We start from the raw sequence: 14762 nt of genomic DNA, 5'->3' as shown, positions 1-14762 counted from the left end.
CAGTTGATCTTAATGTCCACCCAGGGTTGAGAAATAGTGCATTAGGTTAACGGTTTTCCTTATGCTATTATTGACCAGACTGTAAGTCATCATAAGATGAAAGCATTCTATTTACATCAGAAGGATAGGGAGAGCGCTTGCTGTATCTCCCTTTACCACTGCAGTTTGACAGTTACTGCTCATAATATTTGTGTGAACTTCTCACTCTCTCTTTTTTGGCTCTTTCTAGATGGCTTGGGATAAATATTTATATGGAAGGATTTAAAAACAATAAAAGGATAAAAAGTTAAGAAGATTTTAGGGGTGCCTAGGTGGCTCAGTTGGTTAAGCTTAACTATCCAGCTTCAGCTTAGGTCATGATCTCGCGAATCATGAATTTGAGTCCCACACTGGGCTCTCTGCTGTCAGCTCAGAGCCAGCTTTGGATCCTCTGCCTCCCTCTCGCTCTCTGCCCCTCCCCGCTTTCTCAGAAACAAATAAAAACATTACAAAGAAAACAAAAATTTGGAATAATTAAAAGGAAACAATTTAGGAAGCTCCTGAGCAGCGTATTTCAGTACAAAGCCTTTATCACAGTGCCAATGAAGTTAAGCATTAATTAAACTTGCCAGGTGCAGTATGGCAGTTAAATAAAAAGGGGAAAAAAAGGAGTAGAGTAGGCAAAAAGAAACAGGACAAAAAGAAAAAATTAAAGTATCAGTACTTAATTCAGATGCCACCATGTTATCACATGAAATTTCCTAAGAAATTCTTAGAAATCAGTAATTAACAAAGGAGTTGACCTGGGATGGGGTTTTTGGTGGGGTGGGAATAGGGGGACAGGGAAAGATTCTTGTTGACTTGTAGTAATCTTACCTCATTTTCTCTTTTTAAAAATTTTAAAAATTATTAAGTAGACTCCATGCCCCACATGGGACTTGAACTCATGACCCTGAGATCAAGAGTCCCATGCTCTACTGACTGAGGTACCTAGGTACCCCTCATTTTCTTCATCTTTAAAATGGGGATATAATTGGGGTGCATGGATGGCTCAGTTGGTTAAGCACCTGACTTTGGCTCAGGTCATGCCCTCATAGCCTGTGAGTTCGAGCCCCACATTGGGGTCTCTGCTGTCAGCGTGGAGCCTGCTTCAGATCCTCTGTCTCCCTCTCTCTCTCTGACCCTCCCCTGCTCACATTCTCTCTCTCTCTAAAATAATATACATTTTTTAAATATGGGGATATAATTAATACCTCACTCCTTTCAAAGATATGTTCTTACTTTATTCCAAAAAGATATCTGCACCCCTATATTTATTGCAGTGTTATTTATAATAACCCAGATATGAAAGCAACCCAAGAGTCCATCGATAGATGAATGGATAAAGACATGGTATATACATAAAATGGAATATTAGTCATAAAAAGATGAGATCTTGCCATTTACAACCACATCGATGGACCCAGAGATCATGCTAAGTGAAATAAGTCAAAGACAAAATACCTTACGATCTCAATTATATGTGGAATTTAAAAAACAAAATGAACAAACAAACAAAACTCAAAAACAGATCCATAAATACAGAACAAATTGATGGTTGCCAGAGGGAAGGGAGGTGGGGTGATGGGCAAAATGGGTGAAGGGGAGTGGGAGAAACAGACTTCCAGTAACTGGATGAATAAGTCATGGAATACAGAGCACAGCCTAGGGAATACAGTTAATGGTATTTTAATAGCATTGTATGGTGACAGATGGTAGCTACACTTGTGGTGAGCACAGCATAACATATAGAGAAGTTGAATCACTATGTTGTACACCTGAAACTAATGTAACCCTGTGTCAACTATACCTCAATAAAAAAATAGATTAAAATAAAGATGTGTTATCAGGCTAGAAATATACTTTGAACTAATGAAACTGGCCATTTTTAAATGCCATGCTTAAAGCAAATTAGTGGTAAAAAGCAAAACAAAACAAAAATATTGTATTATTAACAACAAACTCACCTGAACTTTGACTTCCTGGTGGCTGAGTAGAGGAACCAAGTGAGGGACTATTCCAGAGTCTATTACCATCTGTATCTGTTCATTGCCAGCATCAGTAAGGTAAGAGAGGGCCCAGACTGTATCTACCAATATCTAAGGGATAAAATGAAAATTCAAATAGCCTTTGAATATTTTCTAACTTTAATAATTCTTAACCATACAGACTAATCTATGATTGTTCCACTGCCTTTTTTCTTCTTCTCTCAATTCACTGAAATCTTAATCTCTACTATACTAAACAACATCATCTATCAATGTCTGTTATCAAGTATGTGAATCCTTTAGCCATATTCAGTATGCTTCAGTTAATTATAATTCTGACCACAGGTTGGTAGCTAATCTTAATTCACTAAGATACACAGTACACCCTACAGGAAATAGGAGAAAAAGACATTCTCTTTCTCAAATACTCACACTGAGGCAGAACAAGTCCAAAGATATTGTAGTAAATACACAGAGTTGGAAAGACTATTAAGTATCCAACATGCACAGCGATTCAAAGCATCTGGGCTAGATGTATATGTTCAAGTGTTCTCTAGTATCACTGGCATCATGTTGGTATGTCACGAGCCAGTACTTAAGTATTAGGAGTTAATAGCAATTTCATCTTTTCCAACCAGTTTGCTTTGCCTTATAAAATTGGAGGCAACTTCTCTAATAATGAAGTGTCCCACAGCTGCACATCGAGACATTAAAAACAACCATAGGTCAATCTGTGTGATCTATAATCAAAAACGTTTTAGTAAAAAAAGAAAAAGCATAATTTACAGCATGTGCCAAAACTACCTATTAAAAAAAAAACCCCTCTGTAGCTAAATTATACTATAATTTAACCTATAATTTTTAATGTTATATTCTGAAGTTCAGAAGCCCATTGTGTTTCATCTTTCTTTTGTATTAAGTCTAATTAGTAGTTATGTCCAAAAGGAAGTAGGGCAACTGTTGAACTGTTGCATAAATAATACAGTTATTGACAAAGACACAGGAAAAGTAATTGTGCCTGGAACTTTACTTCCGAAGCCTTTCTGGAATATGAACTCTGTGTCAAAAGACAAGCCAGGAACATTTGAAACCTTTTAAATTCTAAACCAACATTATGTTTGAAACATCTGAGAATCTCCTGGTAGGAGAAAACAACACTTTGCTATTGTTTCTTTCAAAAACTAAAGAGAGCTCTTTGGTTATTTTTAATGTAAAAAGAAGACTACAAATCAAAGAATTCACACACATAAGGTGGTATTGAAATACGTGAAAGAACTAAATTTCAACTTACAAATGTAAATCTTTTTTCTAGAGTTCCAACATATGCCAAAATTGGTTGATAAAGGCAAAGAATTTCAAGTTACTTGCCCATGACTGTACAATTTTTTTTAAAAGGCCCAACACTAAATGTCATTACTATGCTCACATCAAAATCACAATTTAAACAGACTTGATCTCCTATATAATTTCTGTATTAAAGTTAGTGTTCTATAATAAATTTACTAATTCTAACTACAGTATAATTTCAGTGTTTCACTTATGCTTTGTGGAAGCAGTATTTTATTTTTTTCTTTCATGGTCTGATTTAAGAATTTGCTAAGTTAAGTTTACCTAAAAAGATTTTATTTTTAATAAATATTATTATATAGTAAACAATATTACTTAGCAAACATGCTACTAAAGAATAATGAGACTAGCTTGAGAAATTTAAGATATACTAAAAGCAAGAAAGATGGAGTTACAATTTCAACTGGGTTGGGGTAAATGGAAAGAACACAATACATCTCTGAAATAAGGTCAATCAAGTTGTCAGGTTTTCCGGGAGAGGTATAAATGTCCAGACTAACTTTCCATGGAAATTTTTTTAAAGTATTAAAATTTGTAATTTAATAAAAAAACTTGGTATTACAGGAGCCAAACTCAAAAATGGTTTATATGTTCCTTTAAAACAAAACAAAACAAAACAAAACAAAACAAAACAAAACAAAACACAACACCTTCAACTATTAGGATTGAAAACAAAGTATCTTTAGAGCAAAGATCATGTTAATTTAACGAATTTTGTACATATGTCACTCCTTGATGTAGTATAATTCTAAGTTTGATTTGTTCCATATGCTTTAGACAGATCCTGGAAAAATGGTATTACCCTGGAAACTGTAAAGGAATGAAGCAGCTTATCAAACAATGGTCATCACACCAAGCTGTTTCTAAGGAACCATGTAAGTTCCTGAATGTTGCTGTATATTGTATCCCTGTGCTTTGTTTTACCCATTATATTTCTAGCTTTTCTAATATGCTGAAGGTGAGGCTGGTTTTGTAAGCAGTCGGGGCAGTTTCCCACCTCATCATACTTCCTGAGGTGCTTTTTCTTTTGCCATCTGTATTGGTGAGAATGAATAAGGTATATTGATTACTTTAAAAATCTAGTCTGCAGGAACTTTTTTTCTTGTTTGGATATTTATGAGTTTTCTCTAAAACATGTGAAGCCACTAAAAAGTCACCGTAGATGGAAAAATATAGTGAAAATGAAATTAAAGAGCAACTGATGTTCTTAAATTGATGTATGTATTCTTATGAATACAAACCCATACATAAAGGCACAAATATTTCTCTTTTTTAATCTTTCAAAAAATGAAAGTACAATTAGGCCTATGTATTCTCTCAAACACTGGCCAGGCTGTTAAAATGCGCTTCCATAAAAAGCTCTTGACCAATCAAAGATATAATCTTCACGGGAGAGATCACTAACTGGCAACTTTAAAACTTCGAAAATGAGTTTTTGCAACACACACACAACACACACACACCTTTAAGAATTTTCAAAATGAGTTTTTAACTCCCCCTCCAACATGTTATTGCCCAAAACAAAGTACAGTTAGGCTTGATTTCTTCACTGTAAATTATATTTTATGATACAGGAAAACACAAAGTAAATACACTAATAGTAAGCTATTACAGCTCTTGAAATGGAAAAATCTGATAGAGTATACTAACATCATGTTCAGCATAAGATTTTCTTCCCTATGTCATAGAGGCAGCCCTAGACATACATATATACATATACACATAAAAAATACTCACATTTACGTCTGTGTGATGAATTAAGACACAAAGAGCTGGAAGAATCTGAAGAGAGAAATATACAGATTTAAAAACATATACATAATGGGATTTAGTTAAAAAACAAAAAAGAAAACACACAACACCTGTTTACCTCCTGAATGGTTTCCATTGGGGGTGGTGGGTCTTTGTGGCGACATAAGTTGACCATAACCCAAGTAACATTCCTTAAGAATGTTATAGGAATAGATGGACTTATGAAGGAAAGTAAAGGTTTCACAACTCCAAGACTTATGACATAATCTCTACATTGTGGCCCATCACCTGTAGGAAGGAGCGATTAATTCAATAAAATACACTGACAATAAGCAATTCAGAAAACATACGGCAGTGGGTTCAATATGCTGCTTTCTAGATTTTTAACTATTAGTTTTATATAAAAGTGTAGCTATTTAGTCTTACAAAGAAGTTTTAGACAACAACAACCAAGTTCTCATTTTAGGTCTTTTAGCCAAGAGAAGCAACATAAAGTAATAACATTTTTTTGGCACATGATTTACATATTCAGGTTTATAAATTGTTCACCTATGTTTTTATGCCATCCAAAAATAGAAGCATAAGGATTCTTTAGAATACTTTGTGAGCAGAGAACTGCTGCTTTTACCTTCTCTCACAATGGTACTCAGTTTAACAAACTTTCATGTAATAAAAACATATGTATATGTACACACATCAAAATACTATTAGAAAAAAAATCTGTAGAATTTATACTTGTGACCTAATATCAGAGTACCAAAAGTATTAACCACAAATTATTTGACATATTTAAAAAAAACTATGTCAAAAATAAAGTTAAAAAATAAAAAACTATGTCAAAAAAAAGGAGTGGGTGGAAGAATGAACCAATATCCCTAGAGCAGTGGTTCCCAAAGTAATTTTTGGGCCCTATCCCAGATCTGTTAAAACAAACTCTATGAATCCAGAATTCTGGGTCAAGAATTCAAGCCCTTATCATAGGATACTGAAAACAGTTAAAAGTTTGAGAATCATTGCCTTAGAGAACTGCCAAATGGAATTTCTGTATCTAGAGTATTGCCGTAATTTCTAGCATGAAAGTCATGTTAAGTATTACATTCCACAAATGAAAACCCTTTTCTTTGCACTGCAATATTTGGAGATAAAATCCCTGTTCTTTTGGCATCCATGTAGTCTAATTATTCTACGATGTCACAGGAATTGAAAACCAAAGATCAAGATACTGCATTAACAGTTCTAAATCTAAAAGTTAGTATAAAAGCAAAGGGGTGAAGGAATTTGAATACACAAAAGATAGCATTCTTAACAGCAACAGATCATATGTGAATAACACTTTACGGAGAAATTCTCCCATTTTAAAACTCCTACTTGTGGGACACTAACCATCCCTCTGCACTCTATCTTGGTCCCCCCAAAGGGTAATATAGAAGAGGTACATTAAAGTAATACTGACTACTTCCATGCAAGAACAATGGTCTGTGGCAAAAATAAACTTAAAAAAAATTTTTTTAACCTTTATTTATTTTTTTGAGACAGAGAGACAGAGCATGAACGGGGGAGGGTCAGAGAGACAGGGAGACACAGAATCCGAAACAGGCTCTGGGCTCTGAGCTGTCGGCACAAAGCCCGACGCAGGGCTCGAACTCACAGACCGTGAGATCATGACCTGAGCCGAAGTCGGATGCTCAACTGACTGAGCCATGCAGGCGCCCCAAAAATAAACTTTAATACTAAGGGACATAATACAGTTCAGATTCCAGTTTTTTTCCATTCTCCACTCACTGGAAGACAGTTTTTTAAATTTTGGAGTTTGAGTAAAGTTCAGATCTAGTTTAAAAACAAATCTTGAGGGGCGCCTGGGTGGCTTAGTTGGTTAAGTGTCGGACTCAGGTATTGATCTAGTACCTTGTGGGTTCAAACCCCGTGTTGGGCTCTGTGCTGACAGCTCAGAGCCTGGAGCCTGCTTCAGATTCTTTGTCTCCCTTTCTCTCTGCCCTTCCCCTGCTCACACACTCTGTCTCTCTCTCTCTCTCTCAAAAATAAGTAAACATTAAAAAAAAAAAATTTTTTTTAATCTTAAAATATTAGAATTGTCTTTATTCTTCCTACAATTATGTCAAAGAAAAACTGAAAGGTATGGTAATCATGGTGTTCAACATTTAATGTCACGGTCTATAAGCTACAAACATCTTCTGTAAGATGACGACCTCACAATAATAATGGATAACATTATTGTATTTTACCATACTAAAATCTATAAAAAATACTAAAAATTTCCATTTATACTCTTTTTAGAACTGTAATTATGGAGAAAACTTATTGGTTTATTTTGTACCACCTTTTTTCTTAGTAGTTTCTATGACAATGGAGAGTTAAGGAATAAAATGGACACATCAACAAAATAAAGGAAGGAGATACATATTTCATAATCACTCAAATAACTAAGATTGACTATATATTTTTTTGAAAAGCTGACTATATATAAAAAGATATTACCGTATCATAAGCAACAAAAAATTCATTCTATTTACCATAGGTTTACACTTAAAACAGCTTAATTTCTATAAATTATTTCATAAAAATCAGTATTGAAAATGACAAATTGTTTCTCATTTTTCACTATTTGTAGTCATTTTTATTACACAGTATATGATAATAATTTTTGGACTAGCATTACAAGTTTTATACAAACCTATGATATTTCCCAGTGCCCACACTGCCTGCTCACAGACATTTTGATGGGGTGAATGTAGAAGCCTCAGGAAAAGTGGCACAGCATCTAAAGGAGGAAAATGTAAGTTACATTTAAGTTTAAAAATAGTTTTAGAGCTCAATTTCAATAATATAGATTAAAAAAGGGGGGGGGGACTAAAGATACTATGCTCTAAACCAAAAATCAATCTGTTCTTGCTGAAACCTAAGAAGAAAGAAAGCTATCAAAAATATATTTAGGGTGCCTGGGGTGGCTCAGTTGGGTAAGCATCTGACTTCAGCTCAGGTCATGACCTCACAGTTCATGAGTTTGAAGCCCATGCTAGGCTCCGTCTGACAGTGCAAAGCCTGCTTGGGATTCTGTCTCTCCCTCTCTCTTTCTGCTCCTCCTTGATTTCAGCTTTCTTTCTCTCTCAAAATAAATACACTTAAAAAAATTAATATATATATATATATATTTTAAAAATGTATTTATTAAATGTTTTTTTACTAGGGTAAGAATAATGGAAAAATTTTAACTAGCAGACCACTTAATTCACCATCAAAATGGCAGTTTCAACATACAAATATCGTAACAAGTTGGCAAATTTTCATTCATAATTAAACCTGGATAAAATTCCAAATTAAAAATCAATCCTTATAAACAAACAGATAAATAAATTCCTTACAGATAAAGCATTATTCTCAAATTTGGAGGAATAAAAAGGACTCCAGTTGTTGAAATAACTTTTGAATGTGGAAATGTGAAATAACAGGAGGGTGCAGTTCAATACAGTGGCATAGTAAGATCCTGACCTCACCTTCCACCATGGCACATCAAACCTACAGCTACATATACAACAATGCTCTCTACAGAACTAGCTGAACAGGTCCTCTGTGTCAAAAGATAAAAAAGATCACACTAAGACAGATAAGAGAGTCAGAGACTGCCGTCCTTACAAAGCCATGCCCCCCCCCTCCTCCAGCCCACCACCGCAATAGGAGGGATTCACAAGTGGGATGGATCTCATAAATATGGAACATATCCCTGAGGAGGGGTTAGAGCCCCAAATCAGGCACCCAAACCCTTGGGACCTACACCAGAGACAAACCCCCAAATCATCTGGCTTTAAAAATCAACAGAGCTTATGTCCAAGAGACCCAAAGGGCTGTAGGAAACCAAGGGTACGCTCTTAAAAGAATCTGTTCAAAGACTCACTTGCCCCAGGACCCATACACAAAAGCAGTAGGTAGAAAAGTACCTAGAGCATATGTAAAGGAGGTTCACTGGCTAAGCTTAAAGCCTAAGGGATGAGGGTCTTATGGAACTTTCTCCAAGGATGGAGGTGCTGGCAGGTGCCATTTTTTATACATACTACTTTGCTAGCAAAACTTGCACCAGCCCTTCACCCCAGCCCTGAGCACTGCTGTAGCCACACCCCACCAAACCCAGTGGGATGGCTCATCCTGGCCTAGCACTCCCCTGTGGCCCTGCCAAAGCTGGCAGGAGCACAAAGTCCACATAGGGGATACTCCCTGAATGCCTGGTACTGGTCACTGGGGTGGGGGTGGGGGTGTCTTAAATTTTGGGGTTCCATGGGAATGACAATCTGAGACTACTTTTGACAGGCTCCACCTCCACAGCATAGCACAGATTGCTGCCTAAAACATTGTCTTCCTGTGACCATTCCTTCAAGACTGGGAGAGAGAGACATTTCACCTAATACATAAAAAACAAACACAGAAAGTCAAGTTAAGTAAGTAAACTGAAGAACAGAGCCAAATAAAACCCCAGAAAAAAGCTTTACTGAAATGAAGATAATTTACCTGATAACAAGTTCAAAAACATGGTCATAAAGATGCTCCCTAATCTTCAGAGAAGAATGGATGAATATAGAATAAATTTCAACAAAACAGAAAATACGAGGAAGTACCAAACAAAAGTCACAGAGCTGAACACAATAACTGAAGTGAAAGATACAGGAGAGGCATTCAACAGCAGGTTAAGATAAAGCAGAAGAAAGGATCAATGATCTGGAAGACAGGGCAATGGAATGCACCCCAACAGAGCAGCAAGAGAAAAAAGAAATTTTAAAAAGTGAAGACAGCTAAGGGACCTACAGGATAACATCAAGTGGAACACATTCCCATAATGGGCTCTCAGGAGAAGTGAGAAAGAAAGGTACAGAAAATTAATTTGAAGAAATAATGACTAAAAACTTTCCTAACTTGGAGAAGCAAACAGTATCCAGATCAGGGAAGCCCAAAAAGTTCTAAATAAAATGAACCCAGAAAAAGCCACACCAAGACACATTATAATTAAAATGTCAAGAGTTAAAGATAAAAAGAGTAAATTAAGGAAGCAACAGAAAAACTTATTGTGTATATGACAAGCCCCATAAGGTTATCAGATTTTTCAGGATATGGTTTACAGGACAGAGGCATGATATATTCAAAGTGCTGAAAGGAAAAAATTCCCAACCAAGAATACTCTACCCAGTAAAGTTATTATTAATTGAAGGAGACAGTTTTCCAGACAAGCAAAAACTAAGGAATTCACTACTACTAAACCAGCCTTACAAAAAATGTTGGAGACGTCTTTAAGCTGAAAGGATAGGACATTAACTTGTAACAAGAAAAAATATGAGAGGAAAAATAATCAGTAGACAAAGGAAATATATGGTAAAGGTAGTAGACTAATTACTTCCAAAGCTAGCATGAAGATTAAAAAATAAAAGTAGTAAAAATAACTGTAATTACACCCATCAGTTAAAGGGACATACAAAATAACAAGATATAAAATGTGAGGCAGGGGGTAAAAATGGAGTTTTGGAATGTGTTCAAACTTAACCTGCTATCAACTTAAAATACTCTGGTATATGTAAAAGCTATATATGTAAACCCTACGGTAACTGCAAAGCAGAAACCGGTAGTAGATACACAAAAGATAATGAGAATGGAATTTAAACATAACATTCAAGAAAAGGCATCAGGGGCGCCTGGGTGGCTCAGTCGGTTAAGCGTCTGACTTCAGCTCAGGTCACGATCTCACGGTCCATGAGTTCGAGCCCTGCGTCGGGCTCTTGGCTGATGGCTCAGAGCCTGGAGCCTGCTTCCAATTCTGTGTCTCCCTCTCTCTCTGCCCCTCCCCCGTTCATGCTCTGTCTCTGTCTCAAAAATAAATTAAAAAAAATAAAGTTAAAAAAAAAATAAAATTAAAAAAAAAAAAAAAAAAAAAAGAAAAGGCATTAAACCACAAGGGACGAGAGCAAGAGAAGAAAGGAACAGAGAACAACAAAACAGCCAGAAAACAATTAACAAAATGTCAGTAAGTACACATACTTATCTATAATTACTTTAAATGTAAGTGGATTAAATTCTCCAATCAACAGACACAGAATGTCTGGGGCGCCTGGGTGGCTCAGCTGGTTAAGTGTCTGCTTTCAGCTCAAGTCATGATCTCAGAGTTTGTGGGTTCAAGCCCCACACTGGGCTCTCTGCTGTCAGCACAGAGCCCACTTCGGATCCTCTGTTCCCTCTCTCTCTGACCCTCCCCTGTTCACATGCATGCACGCTTTCTCTCTCCCCACCTCTCAAAAAATAAATAAACATTAAAAATAAAAAGACACAGAATGTCTGAATGGATAGGAAATAACTCTCATCCATATGTCGCCTACTAGAGACTCACCTCAAATGTAAGGATACACACAGACTAAAAGTTAAGGGATAGAATAAAAGGGTTTCATGCAAATGGAAACCAAAAGAAACATGGGGTAGCTATCCCATGTGTATCAGCTATGTGTATCAGACAAAATAGACTTCAAAACAAAGACTGCAATAAAAGACAAAGAAGGGCATTACATAATGCTAACAGGGTCAATCCAGCAAGAAAATACAATGTTTGTAAGTCTTTATGGATCCAATATAGGAGCACCTAAATATATAAAGCAAATATTGACAGATGTAAAGGGAGGAACTGACAGCAATAAATAGTGGGGAGGCTTTCATACCCCACTTACATCACTGGATAGACCATTCAGATAGAAAATCAGTAAGAAAACATTAGCATTAAACAACACATTAGACCAGAATGACTTCACATATATATACACAAACATTCCATTCAAAAGTTATAGAACACACATTCTTTTCAAGTGCACATGGAACATTCTCCAGGACAGATCACATGTTAACCCACAAAAGAAACCTCATGAAATTTAAGACCAAAAACACATCAAACATCTTTTTAGAACACAGTGGTATGAAAATAAAAATCACAAAACTGGAAAAATTATAAATATGTGGTGATTAAATAACATGCTACTGAACAATCAATGGGTCATGTAAGAAATCAAAGGAAAAATTTAAAAATATCTTGAGACAAACGAAAATGAAAGTACAACATGCTAAAGTTTATGGGATGCAACAAGAGCAGTTCTAAACCTGAAGCTCACAGTGATACAGAAGGACTACCTCAAGAAACAAGAAAAATCTCAAATAATCGACCTTTACTAAAAGAACTAGGAAAAGAGGAACAAGGCTCAAAGTTAGTAGAAAAACGGAAATAATAAAGATCAGAGCAGAAATAAATGAAATACAGACTAAACAGGTAATAGAAAAGATCAATGAAACTAAGAGCTGATTTTCTTTTTTTTTTTTTTTTTTTCAACGTTTATTTATTTTTGGGACAGCAGAGAGAGAGGGAGACACAGAATCGGAAACAGGCTCCAGGCTCTGAGCCATCAGCCCAGAGCCCGACGCGGGGCTCGAACTCACGGACCGCGAGATTGTGACCTGGCTGAAGTCGGACGCTTAACCGACTGCGCCACCCAGGCGCCCCAAGAGCTGATTTTCTGAGAAGATAAACAAAAACTGGTGAACCTTTAGCTAGACTAAGGAAAAAAGAGGGTCCAAATAAATAAAATCATAAAGTTGGGAAGTTACAACTGTTATCAAGGAAAATTAAAAGATCATAAGAGACTTCTATAAACAATTACATGCCAATAAACCGGACAACCTAAAAGAAATGAATAAATTCCTATACATTTACCATCTTCCAAGACAGAAATGGAAAATCTAAATAGACCAATTGCTAGAAGTGCAATTGAACCAGTAATCAAAAATCTCTCAATAAAAAGTCCAGCACTAGACAGCTTCACTGTTGAATTCTGCCATTCAAAGATTTAACACCTATCCTTCTCAAACTCTTCCTAGAAAGTGAAGAGCAGGGAACCCTTCCAATCAATTGAGGCCAGCATTACTCTGATACCAAATTCAGACAAGGACATCACAAATAAAGAGTATTATAGGCCAAAATTTTTGATGAATACAGATGCAAACACCCTGAATGAAATCCTAGCAAACCAAATTCAACAATACATTTAAAAAATCGTAAGTCATGATCGATAAATAAATAAGATTTATTTCAGGGATGCAAGGATGGTTTAACATCTGCAAGTCAATTATGATATACCACATTAACAAAATGAAGGATAAAAATATGATCATTTCAACAGATGTAGAAAAAGCATTTGACAAAATTCAACATCCATTTATGATAAAAATTCTCGGGGCGCCTGGGTGGCGCAGTCGGTTAAGCGTCCGACTTCAGCCAGGTCACGATCTCGCGGTCCGTGAGTTCGAGCCCCGCGTCAGGCTCTGGGCTGATGGCTCAGAGCCTGGAGCCTGTTTCCGATTCTGTGTCTCCCTCTCTCTCTGCCCCTCCCCTGTTCATGCTCTGTCTCTCTCTGTCCCAAAAAATAAATAAACGTTGAAAAAAAAATTAAAAAAAAATAAATAAATAAAATAAAAAAAAAAATTCTCAACAAAGTGGGTACAGAGGAAATGTACCCCAACATAATAAAGGTCTCATATGATAAGCCCATAGTTAGTATCATACTCAAAGGTGAAAAGCTAAAAACTTTTCCTCTAAGATCAGGACTAAGACAAGGATGTCTACTCTCACCAATTTTATTCAAAACAGTATTCAAAGTTCTAGTCAGAGCAAATAGAAAAAGAAAGAAAATGCATCCAAACTGGAAAGAAGGAAAACTGCCATTATTTGCAGATGACATAATGCTACATATAGGAAACCATAAAGACTCCACAAAAAATACTACTAGAATAAATGAGTTTGGTAAAGTTGCAGGATGCAGAGTCAATACAGAAAAATCTGTAGCATATTTATATGCTACAAACTATTAGAAAAATTAAGAAAACAACTCCATTTACAATTTCATCAAAAAGAGGAAAATACCTAGGAATAAATTTAACCAAGGAGGTGAAAGACCTATGCAAAAAACTACAAGACACTGATGAAAGAAACAGATGAAACAAATAAAAACAAATAAATGGAACAGTATTCCATGCTCCTATCAAAATCCCAATGGCAGTTTTCACAAAAATAGAACAAACAGTCCTAAATTCGTATGGAATCACAAAAGATTCTGAATGGCCAAAGCAATCTTGAGAAAGAAGAATCAAACTGGAGGCCTCACACTCCTTGATTTCAAACTATATTACAAAGCTACATTAATCAAAACAGTATGGTACCTATGTTGGCATAAAAACAGGGATGTAGATCAACAGAAAAGAAATAAACCCCTGTACATATAATCAATTAATTTACAGCAAAGGAGGCAAGAAAAGACATTGGGGTAAGGACAGTTTCTTCAATAAACGGCGTTGAGATAACTGGATAGCCAAATGCATTAAGAATGAAACTAAACCAGAATGTTATACCATATACAAAAATGAACTCAAATGGATTAAAGACTTGAATATAAGACCAGAAACTGTAAAAATTTCTACTAGAAAACACTGGTGGTAAGCTTCTTGACATCATTCTTGACAGTATTTTTTTGAACCTGACTTCACATGCAATTAGCAACAAAAGCAAAAATAAATGCAACTACATCAAACTAAAAGCTTCTGTACAGCCAAGGAGACTATCAACAAAATAAAAAG

General features: G+C 35.8%; 1 protein-coding gene across 3 annotated transcripts in view; it reads right to left on the bottom strand.

The window, feature by feature from the left end:
- KPNA4 (karyopherin subunit alpha 4) overlaps positions 1-14762 on the bottom strand; it is a 70071-nt gene that overhangs the window by 19999 nt on the left and 35310 nt on the right. For all 3 annotated transcript variants that reach the window (XM_045503099.1, XM_045503098.1, XM_045503100.1), the window contains 4 exons: positions 7798-7884; positions 5224-5393; positions 5091-5135; positions 1986-2117 (listed from right to left, as the gene is read on the bottom strand). In XM_045503099.1, coding sequence (XP_045359055.1) covers positions 1986-2117; positions 5091-5135; positions 5224-5393; positions 7798-7884 — 434 coding nt within the window. The remainder of the gene's footprint in view (positions 1-1985; positions 2118-5090; positions 5136-5223; positions 5394-7797; positions 7885-14762) is intronic.

This window comes from Leopardus geoffroyi, chromosome C2, assembly GCF_018350155.1.
Source record: "Leopardus geoffroyi isolate Oge1 chromosome C2, O.geoffroyi_Oge1_pat1.0, whole genome shotgun sequence".
Classification (NCBI taxonomy): domain Eukaryota; kingdom Metazoa; phylum Chordata; class Mammalia; order Carnivora; family Felidae; genus Leopardus; species Leopardus geoffroyi.
The sequence above is the reverse complement of the archived record's forward strand: the minus strand, read 5'-3'. Positions and strand labels throughout refer to the sequence as shown.